Source organism: Schistocerca cancellata, chromosome 6 (genome assembly GCF_023864275.1).
Source record: "Schistocerca cancellata isolate TAMUIC-IGC-003103 chromosome 6, iqSchCanc2.1, whole genome shotgun sequence".
Classification (NCBI taxonomy): Eukaryota; Metazoa; Arthropoda; class Insecta; order Orthoptera; family Acrididae; genus Schistocerca; species Schistocerca cancellata.
Genome location: NC_064631.1, coordinates 377,333,116 through 377,356,730, shown reverse-complemented (window position 1 = coordinate 377,356,730; position 23,615 = coordinate 377,333,116). Strand labels below are relative to the sequence as shown.

Genomic DNA, 23,615 nt, shown 5'->3' with positions numbered 1-23,615 from the left:
GAATGCGGCATGTCTGATATTACCCTAACATATGGATAAACTACGCTCTACAGAATGTTCCCACAAGCTAAAGGAAACACCATTTGTCAGTAAAGATCTGCATAATACAACTCACGTATTTATGAGAAATGACGAAGTGAAAGCCAATCTAATGCTACCGTATGAAGGGCCCTTTAAAGTCCTAGAGCGAAAAACAAAACATTTCACTCTAAAAATTAAGGGCTGGCAACGAGCATCTCACTTGACAAACTGCAAGCCGCCTACATCCTTGTGGACTCAAACACCAGTGACACACAGGATATCCACAGAGTATTTAACCGGTAATGAGTTACTCAGACCTCTAACAGTCTCACCAAAGAAAGTTACCCGATTTGGTCCAGTTGCGAAATTCCCCGAAAAGTTCAAGCAATTGACTTTCTCATTGAGGAGGGGGTGAACACGCAGGGGCCCATCTCTGCATATACTGAAATTTAAGTCGAGGAAACAGGCAGACCAGTCCACTCACCGAATGTCCTCTCGCTCCAAGAGGTCCTTATCGCGCGAAGTTCGACGCCGTCGCGCATTGTCAGTGCTAAATGTACGCCTGTTCAGATGCACATAGGGAAGACGTACAGTGTTACAATAACATTGATCAGTGAGTGTACCGTGTCCAAAGATTTGGTGGCCAGTGCGCCCATGCAACATTATGTCTTTCACTTACCTTTGGTACTGTACTGTACTATACTATACTGTAGCAGACCTTTCCATGTGTGATCCGAGTTTTATCGAGCTGTGTTTCTTAGCAGTGACGCATCCTGTGAAAGATACTTTTGTCCTTCAATTTAGCACACCATCACAGATTGATTGTATTTTCAGTTGCCAGTCAATAGCTAGTAAATATTTGTCGCAAATCTCTATGCAGATGTATGAATCCTAACAGTTCAGCAGACTGCAAATTTAGTTTGTAACTACTAAGAATGCGAATGACCCACATTTGGACGGAAAATTTAGCAGTCGCTATTCACAGTTGCTAAACTATCTCTGGCCCCAGTTACACAAATTCTTTAAGACTTTTCTTTATTCCTATTAATTATTTTTGTTGTGGTCCGAAAGAAGCCAGTTGAGAGTTTATGGCATAATATTCATTTCGAAAGAAATTATAACATTCGTGGCGAAATATGTGGCAAATATACTTGCAGTCAGTAACGCTTCTTTTCTTTCAGGTTCTTAGATTGCTTAGTCTGTCGCATTATTATGCAAACAGTGCAGATGACTGTACCTTCCAATTGCTATTCCTGTTATCTGGTGTGCGATTAAGTTGTGACAAGTTTATACGTTGCTTCCAGCCTTTAGATCGAGATAAACCAGACGGCCGACCGCAGTGGAAGTTTACTGTATTCGCTCAAGATGAAGGAGGGCAAGGCCTAGTAGGTTATGCCGATATCCAGATAAACGTCAAGGACATCAACGACAATGCTCCCAGCTTTCCCAAGACAACTTACTTTGGCAATGTGACAGAAAACGGAACCGCAGGTACAGGATTTACTGTAGTATCTGTAGCATGCCTGTGTTTCACAGTTTCATATTGTTTTAATGCTTGTACTGATGGAAACGGTATTTCAGGAATGTTTGTCATGTCAGTGACAGCAGTTGACTACGACGACCCAGACGAAGGAACAAACGCTAAACTTACTTATACTATCGAGAAGAATGTTATTGAAGAAGAAACCGGAGTGCCAATATTTGAAATCGAAGCAGATACTGGCATCATTAAGACAGCAGTATGTTGTCTTGATCGCGAGAAAACGACAGATTACGCTATTCAGGTTGTCGCCATTGACGGTGGAGGATTGAAAGGTAAGTCCAAATTTTCTTTACTCCTCTTTGACGTTCTGTTCCTAATTCTAGTGCAAATGTAATATCTTTTGCTTATTCTTTCTTTCTGTGATCCTTATGATAAGGCTCGGCACTATACACGCCATGTTCGAAAACTCTGTTGTACTAGTGTTCGTTGGGCTACTCACTGCAGATCATAACAAACACTCATGTCGATGATGTACAGACCGTAATCGAACGCTACCATCTTAGTATTAGTAATGGGGAAGCAATTGATATATTAGGGCCAGACTATACTAACAAAATTATTTAGTTTCGAAATCGTACTACTGTAAACGTGTAATACCCATTAACGTTCAGGTACTTCACTTTTCTGATGGATTTTCATGATTTGGGTTGTAGCATGCAGTGCGTATGCATCTGATTTCTGAACCTTTCCCATTGCGTGAAAATGTCCCACGATATTGAAGTTATAACGTTTCACCACATTTTCCATTAGTAGAAATAAACATCCTGATATTCAATATTTTGAACATGGCTGCACTACAGGAACGGTTACAGAACAAAAGGTATAATAGACAGCCAATCAGCTGCAATATATGGTGGTTTTCAAACAACCTTTACCATGGTTTCGACGGATTTAAACCTGTCTTCTTCAGAAGGACAAACCTCCATACAATGCGATAACATAACTTATAATAAAAGCGCGATAGATCTATTTTACGTGTTTAATAGAAGGTTCTTTCTACAACAACTATAGGAATATCACAAACAACATGGTATATGTCAACATAGGACAAGTAATACTTACAAAATTCACATTAGCGATTCATTCAGTGAAAGCGGTCTCCACATGACATGTATCGGCAACCATCTGTGTGTCCATGTGTCTAAAAATTAAGGCCCTGGAATCAAGAGCTTGTCATATCACTAAAATCAGTCACTTAAAATAACAGACCATGTTAGCAGCTACATGCCGACTGAAGAAGAGTGAAGAGCGTGGATACCACGGTAACAACACCTGAGGCGCGGGTGCCAGTAAACATGTACGCTTGGCGCTCTAAACAGCCATTAAGCATAAACACATTGAAGTTACTAACAGAAATACACCATGAGAATCAGCGAGAATAGTCTAGGATGTCGAAAAAGACACACAAAATATACCAACATAGTTGAGACCCTTATGTTACCATCAGTACATTATTATCGTAAGGAAATAGTGGTGTCTGTGTATTAGTACGTTATTACAAGCATACTGACAGCAATGAAATTAATATCACCTCCAATAGATCATCGTATGAGAAGTAAAACTGCCAAGCATAAGCACGCTATTAAACATAATTACAGCAATGAGCAACAATTCGTAGGTCTCTGAGTAGTGGCAAACGTAACAAAAGTTGGTGGCATCAATATCCTAGTACAATATAAACTGACAAACGAAACTAATTGCACATAAATTGTAGAATAGAATTTTGAGGAAATGGATGACCTGCAAAGGCAACCGGCAGTCGTACGAAGATTTTTTTGCGAACAGTAAGAGTTTCAAACCAGCAAAAAATTGTTTTTGAACAAACAAACAAACAAACGAATACCTAACTTTTAAAATTAAGGATTCGTTTTTGTACAAAACTTCTCTGTTAAAAACTTTAAAGATTTAATCGGCAAAACCCAAATGATACGTTGTACAGCTGATACGAGGTTGGACTCTCTTGGATATTATCAGTCTATGTACTAATGTTCCCGTAAATGCAGTTATAACTGTCATTGAGAGGACCCTTCTGCAACATAAAAAATGAGTACAATACAGACTGCTGAGCTCATCAGGCTATTGAAATTTGCCCTCAAATATAATTTTTTCACGTTCGACGGTAAAATGTATATTCAGTTTTACGGTTCGGCTGTGGGGAATGCACTTGCTGGTATTTTGGCTGACGTCTTCATCAACGCACTTGAAAGAACATTTTTCAAATGGTTCAAATGGCTCTGAGCACTATGGGACTCAACTGCTGAGGTCATTAGTCCCCTAGAACTTAGAACTAGTTAAACCTAACTAACCTAAGGACATCACAAACATCCATGCCCGAGGCAGGATTCGAACCTGCGGCCGTAGCGGTCTTGCGGTTCCAGACTGCAGCGCCTTTAACCGCACGGCCACTTCGGGAACATTTTTCAATTCCATTCGGAGTTACATAAAAAAATTCGTTTTTACGCGAGATATGTTGACCATATAATCATTGCTTTCGACGGTAATCATGACGAGTTGGAAATACTCTCCGATGCAATTAAGGGGGGTTGGAATGCCCTATCCCGACAATGTTAAATTTAGTGACATGGCTTCCCTGTATTTCAGGAACCACTGTAACTATTGACATGAAACTTTTACCGGACATTAAACTGTATGTTCTGAGTCTACTGAAATACAATAATTGAATTTCAGCCCCTGCTTTCGAAAATACAGTTTTTCAATTACACGGTTAATATTTTGTGTACTTTTTTGTACATAATCCTAAATAATTTTAATTACACATAACATTATGTTCTTCTTTTCGTTCAGTACACTTAGAATATGGATGTTATTACTCCCTGAAAATTTGAATACTCTACTCCAAGTGGTTTCTGAGATTTAGAGAAAAATGCAACAGAAAATGTAAATTTTCAGGAACGGTTTCTAAAGTTTCAAGAGGCTGTAACTCACTTAATATAGCTTAATTTTTTTTTTTATTTTTCGTCACTCAGAAGCACCCTGCACCATACTGTATACCATCCTCTTGATCTTTTTCCAAGTTTTTTGTTCTTTTCTTCTTTTAAGGACTCCTTAGTGGCCAGCTGTGCTACATACTCTGCTTTATCAATGCGAACCTTTTTCATCTGTTCAAGTTGTCTGATGCAGTTTTCTCCAGGATTAATTCTCATGTGCTGTAGCACCTTCACTACCAATGTTGCCATCATTAAAAGCAATAACAGGATCACTGACCCCCCCCCCCCACTTTAGTGTCTTCATTCCAACAAAAACAATTTTTGGTAAGCGAGGCCATATAAGAATATTGAACGACTCACTGGGAGTTTGAGTGTGACCATACAGACATTTCTTCAGTAATTTAGGATTTGCCAGGCCTCTGCAAATAGGTTTTATGATATCCATGACTGCTGCTGGGATGGAATGTTTATGGCTGTATGAACTGTTTGAGTATTGGGCATTGCGGTAATTGCACCATGAATCAGGTCCAGAAGGGCAAAGGTTGAGTACTGATTTTTCATCAGTCGACAGTCTGTGGAAGAAGGTAGCCCATACTGCCTTCTTCATTTTCAACAAATCCTCAGTATTATTTCTAATGGCCATCCCATAATACTGCTGTAGCACATCAATCATTTCGTCTATCAGCCTGCCTCTTATGGTTTTACCATCAGAAGGTTTCTTGTCTCTCAGACTTTGTCTGAACTCAACCTGGTGTCCATCCTCTTCTGGACATGACCTTTATAACACAGCAATCCACAGCCTTCTATATAAAAAATTTTATTAGATCTTTAAGTAATGCACGTAAAAATTATATATCATTTTATTCGGAAAATTGCAAATTTTATAATGAGATAAGAATCCGAAAATGTGAAAAGAAAAATCCGTTCTAACTCCCCTTAATAACTTCTAGGAGAAAATTTGCTTCACCGAAGAACTTCAAAACGAAAAAAGAGAACTACATTTTCTTGATTTAACAATTTCTGTAGAAAACAAGCCCTTCTTGTTAACTACCCCTTTATCGCCTACCAGTCAGCTAAATGAGTTAAATGTCATCAAATCAGTCGAATTCAATAACGGACATGATCAGAGCACTGCAGATCATATCTTCAAACAGAAACCCTCTCAAAAATGTTCGAAGTTTTGCAACGGTTCTCCTCGTACCATTAAAATTTCATATGCTTTTTAGGAAATGTTTCTTCATCTATCTACATCCACATCACACTCCGCAAGCCACCTAATGGTGTTTGGCGGAGGGTACTTCCAGTACCACTATCCGATCCCTCCAACCCTGTTTCACTCGCGAATAGTGCGTGGGAAAAATTATTGACTGTAAGCCTCCGTATGGCTCTGATTTCTCGAATTTTCTCCTCGTGGTCAATACGCGAGATGTATGTGGGGGGGGGGGGGGGGGGGCTGGGAAGTAATATGTTGTCTGACTCCTCTTGAAAAGTGCTGTCCCAAAATTTCAATAGTTAATCTCTTCGTGATGCACAACATCTCTCTTGTAACGTCTGCCAGTGGAGTTTGCTTAACATCTACGTAACGCTCTCTCGCCAGTTAAACGATCCCGTGACTAAACGCGCCGCTCTTTGTTAGATCTTCTCTATCTCCTCCATCAGTCCTACCTGATAGCGATCCCAGATAGAAGAACAATACTCAAGAATCGTGCGAACAAGCGCTTTATAAGCCATTTCTTTCGTGGATGAGTTACATTTCTTACAGGATTAAACGTCTTCTAGTGAATAAATACAATTGTAATGTCTCTGTCTCTACAGACAATAGTTTGCAGAGAAAATATTTGCAGACTGGGAAGTAGTGGTGACTCGTTTTCGAATACAGGTGTCTATAAATTAACCTGCAATAACTCCCTATGCTATTACATTGGTCACAGATGCAGACCTGTGAGGACAAGACGCAAACAGCATCTGTTAGAAAAGAAAGGAGCTAACATATACAACGCTGTCTGCTGAACATCTGCTGATTGCCAACCACACTCCGATAAATTTGAAAGACACAGTTATTCTTCAGAGAGAAATTAAATAGCGCTTGATGGACATCCGGGAAGAATTAGAGATCTATAAACATTTTGAGTGCAAAGATTGGAATTTACTAAATGACCAGCTGCAGCTCGCCTGTAGGCAATTTTTTGGTGATTTCAAACCCATACTATTCGCAAAAAAACCTTCATACGACTGCCAGTAGTCTTTTCAAGTGGTTCATTTCCTCGAAATTCTATTACAAAATTTGTTTACATACAGTTTCGTTTGTCAGTTTATATTGTACTAGGATATTCATGCCACCCCCTTTTGTTACGTCTGCCACTATTCATAGGCTGAAATTTCATCAGAGAGTGGAGTTCATTTTCGCCTGTGTCGTACACCATTTTCTTTCTCTTGTTGCCATGTTAAAATTAGCTTATTTTCCCCAAAATACAGTGGTATTTATACAATTCAAATCCCTAACATGCTAACTCAGCTGCAATTGCGACAGAATCCTGAAACATTCTACATCGGGGACAAGTAAGGTCAACAGCTTATGAAAAGCTCATGCTTGATATAAAATCAAACTGTGATTCTTTCATTTATGTTGTTACACATCCGTGCTAATTCTTATTCACCAGCTATCGACGGCCCTTCAAAGAATTACCGGTACGTTATTTTATTGAAAAAATCTGTAATCACTAGTATATCATCGTAGATCATGTAGTTCCTCATGTTAATTATGTGACAAAATACTCTCTCCTGTGCATGTTATCGTTTGTCGAAAATTCGTTTCGGTATCTTGAACCATTTATGAGATATGAGGAATGTTGTTTATATTTCACTTCCACACGACCTCTGTTTTGTGCAAATGATCGGAAGCGATTCCATTATATGTAATATAATTTTGCGAGATTGTATGTAAATTGAAGGTGGAGAGAAGAAGAAAGGAAAGGAAAGGAGGGGGATTACTGCTGTCATCTGCATAGGAATGTTACGCGGAATCAGCGGAGACAAGTGAACGTGTGCACTGGACGGCTTATTAGGCAACGCTGTGTCCCAGATGGTGAAATGGTTAACGCATCTGTTTAGCAGGCAGGAGATCCGAGGCTCGAATCCCGGTCCGGTACACATGTTCACCCGTCACTGCTGATTCCGCATGATGTCCCGATACGGCTGACAGCAGTGATACCCTCCCTTTCCTTTCTTTTCTTCCCCTCTTCACTTTCAATTTACATATAACGCACAACAGCTGCGGATTCTGCAAGGTGCTTCTTCTTTCGAACATGTCCAAATGAACAGACACCACACATTCATATAATTTTCCAGAACTGATGATAGATACAGATCTCAAGTTTGAAGAAAAATTCATATGCAGCGATGTGAGATCTAACAAGCACCGAATGAGAAATAACGACCCCTATTTTTCATTACAAACTATTCCAATTCTGACACCAATGTTACTGTATAAGATCCACCTTCTGGTCACCAATGTTAATGTATATGGGAAGGGAAGGGGGGAGAAGGTTGTCCCATATGCCTCGTGACGACAGTGTGCAGGAGGTCGAGCGGTCAGGATTTGAGAGTGGGCATCAAGGGCTGCCGTGCGACAGTTCTCGCAGTTATCTACCCTTGCTGTCTTCGCGACTGTGCAGCTGATATTTTTCCGAAAGGCTTGTGGTATCTCTCCAGACTCAAAGGTTCAGCACACCAACTTCAATAGTTGCTTTGTTGCCTCTTAACGAAACGATTTTAGAGATTTCGAAGGATTTTTATCCATCCCTTCTTCTTATTTGATTGCAGAACTTCCAAATCTCTGTTAAACTCTCAGTCTAATACTGAATCCCCGTTTTTACCTATATCGAATCCTTTTTTCCACTATCACGTCAACAGACATGAAGTACCTAGCCGAAGGTGTCTGCTGGGTTACCTTAGAACGACGTTTTATTAGCCTACATGAAGATTTCTGTTTTGATGTACAAACGATCTTCCTTCTGAAGCAATTGGTTAGATATAAATCGTCTGTTTACAGTCCATCTTTGATTTGCAAAATGTGTATAGAATTCCGTAGAATTAAATCATAAAGTAAACCGACAAGAAACCGAACTTGACTGTTCAGTAAAAGCTATGCGCTTAGGCCTACTTTATTTTCTGTGTTGATATTCGCATAATTCGCTATCAGCTAATTTTAGAATCTGTTCATTTTTTCCAACGTGCTTTCGACAACGATCAATATTGTGATAAGGTATCAAATCTACACTGCTCTTTTCTGTTCTTTTTCCTGCTGAAGGAAAATTCTTCGCAGCGTTTGGCCCTTCATGCTAACAGTATCGTAGAATGCATATGGAGATATGTTTCCATCTTTTGTTGCAGTGTGATCCTAATGAGAGTATCTAAATTGCACGTTCGCAAGTGCCCAACAGAAAGAAGTCTTGATAAATATTAAAATAAGTGTAGCTACAGTTCTTCGCTACTAAGCGCCTCCTAGGTGGTCAATAATATTGCAGTGTAACATTATTATTGTGCATCGTTATTGAAGCTCTCCTTAGGACTTCTTAAACATTGGCTTCATGTTGAATCGTATTGTGTAAAACATATCAAACAATAAAAGTAATTTCACGTGTAATAAAGTTCACAAGTCGAAGAGTAAATTGCTTCTTCAAAGAGTAATTATTGTTCTATACTTCCCGTTATATTCTTCAAATTAATAAGCATGTTGTACTACACACTTTGTAGCCTTTGTTCTCCCTCAGCGTTCAAGCTATCTCTATACCAGATTTTATCAAAATCTGTTCAGCGGTTTAGTCGTGAAAGCGTAACAGTGTTACTTTCGCAATTTATAATATTAAGTGGTGTGTTGGCAGAAGAGCCAACACCGTGTTGCTAGAGGAGGCCGAAATGCAGGCGTTTAAGCTCACGCAGACTGGCGTGAGGTCTGGAACAATGTAAAGTAGTTGAGTCTAGTAAGAAAAGAACGTATTTGCTGGAATACTTAACTTTAATCCATGTACATCGCTCTTGATGATACATAAGTACAATCTCAATATAAACTGGTAATGGCGCCTTGCTAGGTCGTAGCAAATGACGTAGCTGAAGGCTATGCTAACTATCGTCTCGGCAAATGACAGCGTATTTGTCAGTGTAGCTTCGCTAGCAAAGTCGGCTGTACAACTGGGGCGAGTGCTAGTAAGTCTCTCTAGACCTGCCGTGTGGCGGCGCTCGGTCTGCAATCACTGACAGTGGCGACACGCGGGTCCGACGTATACTAGCGGACCGCGGCCGATTTAAAGGCTACCACCTAGCAAGTGTGCTGTCTGGCGGTGACACCACATTAAGTATGGATGATCAGTGTTTTGAGTTAACTATAAAATTTAGCCCTTGTGGAATGACACATCTCAAAACGAACAGTTCGTTTTATCGGAAAATTACAACTCTAGACCCTCCCCATTAGACATAAATTTCTGCTGACACCCTTATTCCCATGATCAGAAGAAAATATTACAGGAAAAGAGATGCAATTGCCCAACATACCACAATGCTAGCAATGATTTATTACGTTTAGATGCACTCTAACAATGACATGACGTTCACCCGTTTTGTTTTGAACTCAATTATAACTAAGATTGTCATATATAGCTGGGGCCTCGTCGGGACACTCCGAGATGGGGGTTTAGAAATGAAATAAAAAGTTTATTTAATATAATTATTCTTTATTTAGAACACAATTACAAGGAATTGTTGCTACAGAAGTAGTTGGTACACCATATTGTTTGGAAGATTTCACCTTTCTCAGCAAGTCATTTTTCCCTTTCTCCATGCAAGCCAGCTTGTAGTTAAACTGGCACTGTAATATTGATACCACAGTCCCTGATTGCGGTCGACTTCTTTCGTCAGTCCACTGGGCCGACATCAGCGAAAATACTCTTTCCACAGTAGCACTGTGTGCGCGAACAGGAAACAAATACTCGCATACTTTTAGTAGTTGGCGTTTGTGTTCCTCGTAGTGTTTAGACGTTCAGTCTTCCAAGGCGTACTTAGTTTCTAGAAAGCTCTTCAGGTACATTTACTCCTGAAAACAATTGTTGCCTGAAATCTTCACACCATTTTTAGTCAGGTATTTAATAGTGTTTTCAATCATCACCCAGTCTAGGGTTTCAGATAGGATCATCCAATCAAATACTTGATATTTATTTTTAAAAAATAGTCAATTTCCCTAATTAATCAAATGATGTGGTTTAGAAAACCATTGTCTCTTCCTCAGATTTCGAAATCAAATTAATTATTTCTTGGTTATGGTTCTCATTCTTTAATTTGTTCAAATACGTCTTAGTTTGCATGCCAATAAAACTGGCAGTCTTCCTTTGTTTTGTTGGAAGTCAGAACCTTCACAAATTCACAGCTGGATATTTAAACTTTATTCTTCTCCATGCTTTTTATATTTTTTTTTTTCAAACAGAGCCAAATTGGACTGCCGAAACATGAAGAAAATTTCACTGATCGGACTACTGAGAAAATCTGAAATTATTTTAGCATAAGTAGAATTCATTCAGCTTCTCTGTTCTTACAATGTAATTGAAAAATAATCAAATATTTTTAAGACGATTATTTCAGTGTTGGCAGTAAAGAATTCAGCAGCGCCTGATGTAGTGTTCTGGAAAATATGGAGGAGGGGGGGCACCCAAATCCTTCTACATTTTTGCCAGGTCTTCTTTATTTGGCGAAACACATTCCACTGGCCGCATTGATGAAGTCCTCCGAAGTCGGTATTGGTATTGTTTCCATAAAAAGTGATTAATTTACATAAAGGAATTTGCAGTTATCTCAAAGTGTCTAAACAAAACTTTGCATTTGTCTCCGATGTTTTGTTATTCAGCGAATCAAACTTCAACAATTTGTTGGATTTCGTCAGTTTCAGTAAAGTATTGAACAACTAAAGAAAACATCTTTCCAGCCTTTTAGTTTGATACGTCGGGCCTATGCCGTAAAATGAAACTTCTTGCAAGTGTTTTGTGCATTCAGGGACAGTGTGTGGTACGAGAATATTTTTAACAATCGCTGTCACTTTGGTCCTGGCTGTAGACTGCTTTGTGGCGACTTCGGAGTCGGACTATGTTGTGGCATTCAGTTTTGCAGTACTGTCAAGAGAAATGAAGGATTGATAATGCTTGACAACTTTATAAGCTGTTGTTAGTTCTGCAGAAGCAACGTACAATTCTTCCTAGGTTTCTTCTATAGTCATGAATGTAAAAATAGGCTTTGATGTCGATGCTACCGCGAATCTATTTGTACGATTCTTTGAAGAAATGTAATGCCTCACATCTGCCTTATCTTTGTGAGTTACTGAGATGAAGCAGCTACAGATCTCACACAACTCCGAAAGTCCTTTCTTGATAAAAGATCACCCTTTTGTGTAATCATCCTAAAAGTGACAGTTTCTCTTCCCATCCTTAGGCATTTTCGTAAGTGATAAGTTTATTGGACTATAAATAGTCGACAATAACACATTAGTCATCGAAGTTCACGTCACTATGCATTCCACGTCCAATATACTTCAAACATTATTATAACTTGCACTAGTTGTTCATTTTACGTATCGAAAGAATCGTCTTATCAGATCGCTATTCAAATGGGAACTGTCCGATTCTTCCGTGTCGCGCTGCTTAATAGTTCCAGCCGTTCTACTAGGGAAGTCTCGTATTTTCTCGAAGGACTGTGCTAGATCTACAGGGTGTTTCAAAAATGACCGGTATATTTGAAACGGCAATAAAAACTAAACGAGCAGCGATAGAAATACACCGTTCGTTGCAATATGCTTGGGACAACAGTACATTTTCAGGCAGACAAACTTTCGAAATTACAGTAGTTACAATTTTCAACAACAGATGGCGCTGCGGTCTGGGAAAAACTATAGTACGATATTTTCCACATATCCACCATGCGTAGCAATAATTTGGCGTAGTCTCTGAATGAAATTACCCGAAACCTTTGACAACGTGTCTGGCGGAATGGCTTCACATGCAGATGAGATGTACTGCTTCAGCTGTTCAATTGTTTCTGGATTCTGGCGGTACACCTGGTCTTTCAAGTGTCCCCACAGAAAGAAGTGACAGGGGTTCACGTCTGGCGAATAGGGAGGCCAATCCACGCCGCCTCCCGTATGTTTCGGATAGCCCAAAGCAATCACACGATCATCGAAATATTCATTCAGGAAATTAAAGACGTCGGCCGTGCGATGTGGCCGGGCACCATCTTGCATAAACCACGAGGTGTTCGCAGTGTCGTCTAAGGCAGTTTGTACCGCCACAAATTCACGAAGAATGTCCAGATAGCGTGATGCAGTAATCGTTTCGGATCTGAAAAATGGGCCAATGATTCCTTTGGAAGAAATGGCGGCCCAGACCAGTACTTTTTGAGGATGCAGGGACGATGGGACTGCAACATGGGGCTTTTCGGTTCCCCATATGCGCCAGTTCCGTTTATTGACGAAGCCGTCCAGGTAAAAATGAGCTTCGTCAGTAAACCAAATGCTGCCCACATGCATATCGCCGTCATCAATCCTGTGCACTATATCGTTAGCGAATGTCTCTCGTGCAGCAATGGTAGCGGCGCTGAGGGGTTGCCGCGTTTGAATTTTGTATGGATAGAGGTGTAAACTCTGGCGCATGAGACGATACGTGGACGTTGGCGTCATATGGACCGCAGCTGCAACACGGCGAACGGAAACCCGAGGCCGCTGTTGGATCACCTGCTGCACTAGCTACGCGTTGCCCTCTGTGGTTGCCGTACGCGGTCGCCCTACCTTTCCAGCACGTTCATCCGTCACGTTCCCAGTCCGTTGAAATTTTTCAAACAGATCCTTTATTGTATCGCTTTTCGGTCCTTTGGTCACATTAAACCTCTGTTGAAAACTTCGTCTTGTTGCATCAACACTGTGTTCTAGGCGGTGGAATTTCAACACCAGAAAAATCCTCTGTTCTAAGGAATAAACCATGTTGTCTACAGCACACTTGCACGTTGTGAACAGCAACGCTTACAGCAGAAAGACGATGTACAGAATGGCGCACCCACAGACTGCGTTGTCTTCTATATCTTTCACATCACTTGCAGCGCCATCTGTTGTTGAAAATTGTAACTACTGTAATTTCGAAAGTTTGTCCGCCTGAAAATGTACTGTTGTCCCAAGCATATTGCAACAAACGGTGTATTTCTATCGCTGCTCGTTTAGTTTTTATTGCCATTTCAAATATACCGGTCATTTTTGAAACACCCTGTAGAAGGTACTTGCATCGTCGAGTGGCCGTGCGGTTCTAGGCGCTGCAGTCTGGAGCCGAGCGACCGCTACGCTCGCAGGTTCGAATCCTGCCTCGGGCATGGATTGTGTGATGTCCTTAGGTTAGTTAGGTTTAATTAGTTCTAAGTTCTAGGCGACTGGTGACAGCAGTTAAGTCGCATAGTGCTCAGAGCTATTTAGAACTTGCATCGTCAATACAGGATACGCAACATGCAACACCATCTGTGAGACGACCTTGTCAACATAAATTTGTTGACATAAATAACACTGAGGCTTCGTTTACATGTTGCACTAAAAATGGCGTTACTTCAGTAGTTGTGCCAAGCTTGTAACAGTATTTTGGAAAATCGGGACAAAATTGGGACTCGGATGTCGGGCCAAGAAGATTAATAATGGTGACAGCCCCGATACATCTGGGCAGATGGCAACAGCGGACAAACATATCCGGTCGGAGGGGGGGGGGGGGGAGGGGGGGTAGTCCAACAGAGAAACGGTGATTGGTCTCTCCCGCTTGACGTCAACAACCTCCGGCCGCACTAAGCAGCTCGCTGTATGAAAGCAAAGTTGCGAGACGGTTTAGGAAACATGTGCCTTCTGTAAATGTTTTAAACGCTTTTAAAATGTGTTAAAGAAACAGAAAAAAATAAATAGACCCTAAGAAATACATAACTGAAAATAATTCCACACAAGATGCAATAATTCAGTTCTGTATACGAACAAACCTACATACTGTCATTTTATGAATCGCATGTTCAAAGTTTTAAATACTTCGTCGCACTTAGAAACGATATGTCCAAAAAACCTAGAAAACAAAGTTTCAAGCTGTTTACCTACGTTCATGCAGTCTGTTGTTGGATTTAAAAGACCCCCTCGAGAAACTGTAGATATCCAGCAATCAGAACTTGTTCCAGGAACTGAGCACATTTCAGTTCGTGATAAAAAAGGATTTTCAGTGGTTCGACTCTCAAATGCAAGGCCGCCTGCCACGTAGCGAACAGTCAGGCGAAACGTCTTCTGCGTCTGAATTTTTTTCTTCTGTTTTGTGGACTATTCTCAGGAATTCTTCCTCCTTTTCCATAACGTGTGCAATGTCACAACTATTTGCACACTGAGCTTTCACTTAGTTTTCCTCTGTCACGTCAATACAAAGTTCACTGGTAACGAATTTCATGAATTCGTCATCGTGCGTTTCGATGTCTGCAGCAGCTGTACTGATTCCCTCAACAGCAACCGATGCACAGCTTGATAATGATGCGTCGTCTCCCTTTCTTATTAAAAGAACAAGCCGAATGCTGTACGTGATCTCGACTGCTGAAGGGTTGTTATAGAATGCACTTAGCGCTCGACTACTCGAAAAATAATTTTCCATGCAGTCTTGATTTAGTTGGGATGTTTAGGATATGCCTTCCTTTATCTTTTCTTACTTCTTCAAACAGTCCTAGAAGTAATCTGATGGAGATGATACACCCCTTCTGCAACGGCAACAAACCCTTTCTGTTTCCAAAGCGCGGTTCGTGGCAAGCATCTCGAAACCTTATTAAAGTGATCTCTTGGCTTGGAAGATTCAAGTCGAACCCCTTACGTAGAAGCGTGCCACGCTCAAAGCGAACTCTAGAATTCAAAACGTCGAACATATAACAGACTAATTCAAAGAAAATTCTTTCACGTTCCTTTCCTAAACACTCAGGTCACCTTTCTGACTGTTCAAAAGGCTCTCAATTAACTTCTACGTTAGTGAAGTTTCATTAGGTAGAACTACTCCTTCATCCAAAAAGTGGTTCAGAAGCTTCAGTAAGTGAGCCACATCGTAGAAAACTAGATCTTCCTTTCCTTGTCCGCTGAATTTGTGAAAAATGTTTTGGATGTGTCGACTCCACACTCTAGAATGTTTTCCTCCAGCATCATACGTTACGGCCATGACATGTAGCCCTGAACGTTCAACTTTCTTTATTATATCTTAGAGCAGGTAACTGTTCGGTCACAGCAGAATCATAATAAACTGGTTGCTTCCAATATTTCTATAAACCACTAATAATCACACCGATAAAATTGCTGTGAAGTCGTAAAATCTTGTCTTCCGTTGCTTCATAGCAGATGCAGCCGTCTATGTTCTTTTCGTCAAAACACAGCACAGTTCTCTTTTCTAACACAGTAAATGAATGAGGCTTTGCCCTCAAAATTGTCAAAACTTCTTACGAAACGCATGGATTGCACTTGAAATTTCTATTCCAATATTTAAGCTTTGCACTATAGGGCAAAGGAATATTGTTGTTTCTCAAATACGTAAAAGCTTTTGAAGAAAGGGCTTTTAAAGTTAGTGTATTGGCAATATCTTGGGAACTCCATTTAACCCGTCGTTTGCTTTGTAACAAACAGCGAATTTGTCCCGGACTGAAACATTTAGATAATACATTTTCTACCTTCTTCCTTGCCATATGTTCTTTCATAGTTGTACTTAATTTTCTCTTTTTTATCAACAAGCGCCTGGCAGCTCTGATTCTTTTCAGGGCTGCATTTCTGACACTACGTTTTTCTTCCTCAAAACTTCAATTTCTTTATTCAGTCTTTTGATTTATTTGTACTTGAGTCTTAAAGCAGTGAGTTCACAGATGGGCACTATATTTGTTATTCGGCCCAGTAGTCTTTTGATTTCTTTGTACTTGAGTCTTAAAGCAGTGAGTTCACAGATGGGCACTATATTTGTTATTCGGCCCAGTTTCCCTTTCTTTGGGGATATAGATTCCAAGGCTTCAGCTGTTCTCATTCGCACATCTCCATCTTCATAGTATAGAGCTCGCTCACGTACAGGCTGCAGGAATAACAAACAAGGTGGTTAATTGTTTGGTTCATGTTGTCTGTTTTATTAATAATACGTGAGAAATAATAACTACGTGTCCACATATAAAATAAATGCCACTTGAGAAGATTTAAGTTAATGAAATCAACACTGTAAATTAGTTTAATCAGTTCAAAATAAGGGATCCCTGCTGTTCATGTTGTATGTTAATGACATTGCAGACAACATTAATAGTAAAATCAAGCTTTTTGCAGATGATGGAGCTATCTATAACGAAGTACTGTCTGAAAGAACAAATGTTCAGTCAGATCTTGATAAGATTTCAAAGGGGTGCAGAGATTGAGAACTTTTTTTAAATTTTTAGAACTGTAAAATTTTGCACTGCACAAAACGAAAAAACGCTGTATCCTATGACTATATTATCAATGAGTCACTACTGGAATATGCAATAGAATGATCACATAGGTTCAGTCGTAGGTAAAGCAGGCGGTAGACTTCGGTTTATTGGTAGAATACTGGGTAAGTGCAATCAATCTACAAAGGAGGTTTCTTACTAATCATTAGTGCGGCCGGTTCTACAATATTGTCCAAGTGTGTGGACCTGTACCAGACAGGACTGACTAGTGATATTGAAAGTATACAGAGCAAGGCAGCACGAATAGTTTCAAGAACCGGCTTTAAATGATTACTCTAGGAATACACTACAGCCCCCTACATATCGCTCACATAGGGATCGTGAAGACAAGATCAGAATAATTACTACATGCACAGAGACATTCAATCAATCATTCCTGCACTCCATACGTGAATGGAACAGGAAGAAACCCTAATAACAGTTACAAGGGAACGTATCTTCCGCCATGCACCTTACGGTGGTTTGCTGAGTATAGACGTTGATGTAGACGTAAAAATAAGAATATATTTATCTTGCTTCGCTGTTGCTTTCGGTTCCATGTCTGCTAAATGCTGTGATGGAACTGCATTTGCTTTCAGATTCTTTTTTATCTGCAAACCAAGGAGTTCGTTCCTTAAATCACGTTCTAATCTTCGGAAGAAAATGAACTGAGCAGATTTGTGCATTGTTAACACTGATTTTATCTGCTCGCTTGCGACGACCTACCCACTCCCTTTGTACTGCGTTTTTAGGGAGACAACGATAAATTGCACCATTAGTTTTACAGCCATAATTGTTACAGTTTGCAACTGTACAATTACTCGTATTTTTGCTTATCTCTTTCGCTCTCTCGCTACGCGGTTACAATAATTATTTAATCTCGTGTTGCGTCTGGATTACACACGCACCATTCGCACATTGCCGGCAGTCTGCCGGATGACGTCACAGCATGAAACGCATTGTGGGAAACTTTGCCGCAGACCCGCCTTATCATAATATCTAGTTACATGATATACTGTCACGGTCTGTAGCGCGTGAGAGATTGGCAAGAATATTGACAACCCTGCCCGTATGCGGCACACCATTTTCAGGGAGTACAGTAATTTCATAAGTTTTTGAGCCGCTCAGTATTATTGCGCTACCTCTCAATCTCACTCCTATGCGGTCAGTATTATTGCGCTTCCAGAAATATTGGGCATCCAGGAATACTGCGCAGTATTACTGACTGCCTTGGGGGCCGCTTTAGAAATTACTTTCCACTGTCGCTTACAGTCTACAATGGGTATGATCACTCATATGGAAGTAGTCAAGTAAGACCCGGTTTTCTACGAAACTAATTACTTTACATTCTTGTCGTTGTATGTGCTGTTATCTTCTTCTTATTATTATTATTGTTTAGACGTTTGCCACGCATTAGCTATCAGCAAAGTCGCACTCGAATTCTGGTACAAAACAATGGGGTGGTACCGGTGATTTCTACTTGTCCATTTCTTGCATTAATAAATGTCTAACGTATTTTGAATATTGTTAGGTACTGGTACTGCATCAATTAAAATTCAAGATGTGAACGACATGTCGCCGCGTTTTACTAAGAAGGAATGGTTCTGTGAAGTGGAAGAAACTGATAGCAGAAACATACCTGAAGAACCTATTCTCACAGTGAGCGTGCATGATGAAGATGAAACAAATGATTTTGTCTACGACGTAAGTGAATGTCTTAGATTTTCATTTGAAATTAATTCCAAGGAAACTTAATAAATAATTGTTGTTTCTAACTTTATAGATCATCGAAAACAGCGGTTACGGTTCAGATAAATTTATAATAATAAGTAACAGCGATGGAAGTGGTTCTATTAAAATTGTTAAGGACCTTGATTATGAAGATCTCATGCAGAGACATGGATTCAGATTCAAGATACGAGTTAGTGACAAGGTAGGCCTACCAGAAAACCGCATCAAATACTAAATAAATTAAAATATTGTACTAATTATTAGAACTGTTAATACCATAGTTAACGTAGTTTCATGAAGAACATAGAGTCAAGCAACATAAAAATCTACAGGCCTGTCCTGAACAAGCAATTGATTCATTAAAATTAACAAGGCATCCAGTACCTATACCACAGTACTGATTTCAGGTAAAGTGAATTTTAAGATAATGTACATTGTCTTCAAACTTACTTGCTTTGGTTAACCAAGTAAGCTGTACTATATTTTAGTCAAGTCACAAAGGCGATACCCAATGTGAGATAGGTCAGCCCCCAACCTTTCTCCATCGAAATGTATCCACTATCAGCTTTTAAAAATAGTTATAATAATAATAATAATGGATACTGACCTTTTTGCAAGTGTATCTGGAGCCATTTGTTGTGAAATCTCAAAAATGTTATGTCATTCAATCCAACACTAATTCCGTTTCTCTTCCACTGCAAATCTTCTGTGGACGTTCTTGTCAGATGTGATGTATGTGTCATTCATTAACTGTAAACTTATCAAATAGCATTATTGTACTTCAACAGTGGTCATCCTACATTACTGTCATACCAAGTTGATACAATAGTATCGTATGTAGTGATATATTTTTATAATTTCAGAGTTCATTGAAAGGTTTATGTCAGAGTTTATTGAAGGGACAGCATAACAATGAAAAGTAGTGTGTGCTCACTTTGATTTACACACCAGATGTTTGTTTATTTATTCTTTTCCCTTGGACACTTCATGATATTTGTGCAACAATTTCTGTAAACACCCTGATTAGAGGCCTAGAACATAATGTCTATCCTGTGATTGCATTTACACTGCCCAGTTACGTTAATGTGACCACCTGTCAGAAGCCTGAATAACCACCTTTTGTAGCACAAAGCACTGTGAGATGTGCATATTCAGTGAGATTGTGGAAGGCACATACAGGGATGTGAAGCCATGCTAACTCCAGTGCCATAGTCATCTGCATTGGAATACCTTGTTCAAGGATCCATAGCACGAACAGATATTCTCGAATGGGTTTAAATTCCAGTTTGGTGGCCAGGGGAGTACGGTAAACTCATCCTGGTGCTCCTTGAAGCTCACACATACACTGTGAACTGTATGACACATTGCATCGCCCTACTGATAGATGCCATCAAGCCGAGGAAAAACTAACTATATGCAGGGGTTGATGTCATCCCCAAAGATAGAGGCATACTTGTGTTAATTTATTTTGCCTTTCAGAGTGACAGTATTATTCACGGAAATAGTCCTTCTGACAATTGTTGCAGGATGTCTGGTTTCAGACATTTCACGCCATATGTGTCAATAGCCATCTGTCTGATGGAACATAAAACTTGATTTATCTGAAAAGGCCACCTGTCACCACTCATTGGACATCCAATTGCACTATTAGCTAGGCCACAAATTCCAGTCAGCATGGATGCAAACTGGACAGATGTTGAAGAGACAATGTTGGTAGCCCCTTGGTTCAAACTGGGCATCACTTGCTCAACAGTTGCACATCTGTCAACTCATACATATTTCCACAACCACCATTCATCTGTGTCACATATGGCCCTTGGTGCGCCACAGTTGCCTCAACGCCAGTTTTTGGATTGCACCATTTTGCCATGCACAGTATACTTTAACCATGGCAGCACTTGAACAGTTTACAGACGTAACAGTTTCAGAATTGCTTCCATGACAGCAATGTTTTCCATGTCCCCCCCCCAACACACTTTATATACTCTCCCCTGCTAGTACTACCACATATTGTCTGTGAGTTCTTATTGCATGTTGACATCAGATGTAGGCAATGGCAGTATAAATGTGACTGGACTATGTACGTACAGTAGAGCGTCGATTATCTGAACGTCGGTCAACCGAACGACCGCTTAACTGAACTGTGTACTCGCTTGCACCGGTTACTCTCCCACTGTACCGTCCATCATCCCCCTCACTCCCAAACCAAGTTTCCCGCAGTAGTCGCCACACTGGGCCACCGCTGGCGGAACATTGTTTCTAATGGGGCTTTCACAAGGCGCTGCTGACCGGCCGAGCCGCCAGTCGCTGTGTTTCAACAATCAGCACACTTCTGTCAGCTTGGCACTGGCAGTAGAAGTAGTGGCAGTATCAAAGCTGTTCACAGCAATAGCTACGCCAGCTTAGAGTTGAGGCGTGCCGCTCCACGCAGTTTGAAGTATTGCGCACCCCTAAGAAGAGCTTCTTACGGTGCAAACAGTCACCTTCTGTTCTCTGTTACGACCACTTGTGTGCTGCTGCGTGAAGAAGTGAACTTGATGATACAAAATGCTTAAATGCTAACATGATGTTCTTTCTATGAGGGACAAGTACGAGATTATTACAATATATTCCTACTGAAGTTGCCTTTGTATGTTACTTTGTAATACTAAATGAGATGCCTGTTTTTATGAATAAATTTACTGTACAGTACTTCTTTTTGGCAAATAAACATGTACAGTTCGATTATCCGAACAAACCAGTTTTCCGAACACCCATGTCCCCCAATTACTTTGGATAATCGACGCTCTACTGCAGATATCTTCTTCTGTGTGTCTGTACTCCACTGTGAACATGTGCTTCATACACAATATTGTGACAGATGGTCTACTTTTGTGCTTGTGCTCTCCAGTTCATGTAAAAGTATCTTATTCACAGTTGGTCATAATCAGAAATATCTGTGCACCTAGTTTTTGGTCTTCTGTGGCATTGTTGCGTTCCAGGATTTCCAGTCAATTCTCCTTTGGAACCTTTTTATTACTCATCAGTGTCACATGTGCAGCCCATCTCAATTTTTCCTCCATTACAGTATGAATCTATTATTATGCACAGTACCTTCCTCTCAAAGATGTCCAACATGTTGGCATCCCTTGCTGTTAATGCCCAAATGTTGGAGGTGCACCTGAATGCTTCCTACAAGTGTTTTTATAAATGTTTAATGATGTGAGATACGATGCTAGTAGACTGTTTGTTTGTTGGAGGTTAGAACTTTCACAAATTTGCAGCTGTATATAGTCACTGATGTCAGCTTCTTCCTCATGTGTGCTCCTCCACATGCCAAATATTTAGTCTTACAACTAGCCTCTTGACAGCCAGTTCTGTCTTCCTATCAGTCTGTTTCACTGCAGTAAACAGCACCTCTATTATCTTCTGAGATCTTACAGCTGTGACTCTTTCTTCAATTTTGCTTATTATGTGCACTGTTTACTGCATACTGTAGGTTACTTTCTTGTACCACAATTCCAGTGCTACTCTGAAAAGGTTTTCCAGTGCGTCATCTTTGTGAACACGTTTTATCACTATCTGTCCGTTTCAGTAGTATTTTTCAGATTCTTATTCTGCCTCTTACCTTGCTCATTGAAAGCAATTTCACGAGTATCTCAGGAGTTGCCATATCTCTTAGGGCATCATATAATCTCACTGTTATAACCCTATCACATGATAATGTTGTCACATTGTCATCATTTTTGTGAGGAACTTTTCCACCCTTATCACTACTTTTAGAAATTTAGCTGAGACTTTACTGTTTACTAACTACCTAATTATCCTTTTAGCATTTTATGTGAATTTTAAGTTTTTCAATTGTTGAAGGAACAACATTTTCTTTTACTTATTCTTCATAGATGTCTCTTAGAGCTAAGTGACATTAGTGTAACACTTATCTGTGTAAAGTGTCTTGCTTCATTCAGCCTCCACAGTAACTCCAATTGTTCCACATTTGTTTCAACCAGTATTTTATCTTTCATTGATAAATTGTTGTTTCAGTACTCCTTTACTCTTGGTAATCTTGATTTATTTTGCCAATATAGCTAGTTTTTAATGAACTGTTGTGTGCCTTATCATTTTCTAAAGTTGCTTTTATGCACTGAGCTCCAAACCATTGATGGCTCCTGCATACATTTATCATCTTCAGCAATATAGTTGCTGTGGTTTCGGTTGTTATCTTCCCGCCTTTTTTTCAGTGCTGTTGTGCATGTCTACTCACTCTAATGCCTCTGTTGGTATTTCTTGGTATTGCTTTTTGTTTTCAGTTGTCTCTTGGACTGCTGTGTTGTCATCATGAGGTTTTGTTCCGGTTATTTTTGATGTATCATATATTCTTATCCCGACCCCGGCTCGTACCATTCCGTATATATTGAGTTCCTGAAGTGTCACAGAATGAGGTGGTCTGATAGGTGCCTAGAATCCACCAATAAAAGCTCCATCTGGTTCACATTGTTGTCAGTGGGGATTTGATTGTTCACTTGTGGGTATTTAATGAAAGTGTCGTGGATCCAGTGGTTATGTTAAATGATGTTGCAAATAATTTCTTGAGTTCTATTATTTTTACTAACTGTATATAGTCTGAATAATCCTATTGTTGGTCTAAACATGAATTTATCATTTTAGAAAAGTCTATATCAAGGCATAATTAAAATTAATACAAATATATGAGGTGCTGAAAGCCATAAGTGCCTAAAGTGCCCTGTCATCAGTTTTGAGATCGTAGTTTGTATGCATGCTCCTGACATCTTTTGATCTTACGATTACTAACTTTATCTACATATACATATATTGGCCCACATTGTGTATATGAACATTCATGAAAAGCAGTACAACCAATTTCACAGATG

The 23,615-nt window shown here is 39.8% G+C and overlaps 1 protein-coding gene across 1 annotated transcript in view; it reads left to right on the top strand.

The window, feature by feature from the left end:
• Positions 1 to 1,157: 1,157 nt before the first annotated feature.
• The window catches only part of LOC126088338 (neural-cadherin-like), a 296,369-nt gene continuing 273,911 nt past the window's right edge, over positions 1,158 to 23,615 (top strand). Inside the window, exons 1-4 of the mRNA XM_049906473.1 lie at positions 1,158 to 1,512; positions 1,603 to 1,836; positions 18,545 to 18,717; positions 18,797 to 18,946. Of these exons, the coding sequence (XP_049762430.1) occupies positions 1,158 to 1,512; positions 1,603 to 1,836; positions 18,545 to 18,717; positions 18,797 to 18,946 (912 nt within the window). The remainder of the gene's footprint in view (positions 1,513 to 1,602; positions 1,837 to 18,544; positions 18,718 to 18,796; positions 18,947 to 23,615) is intronic.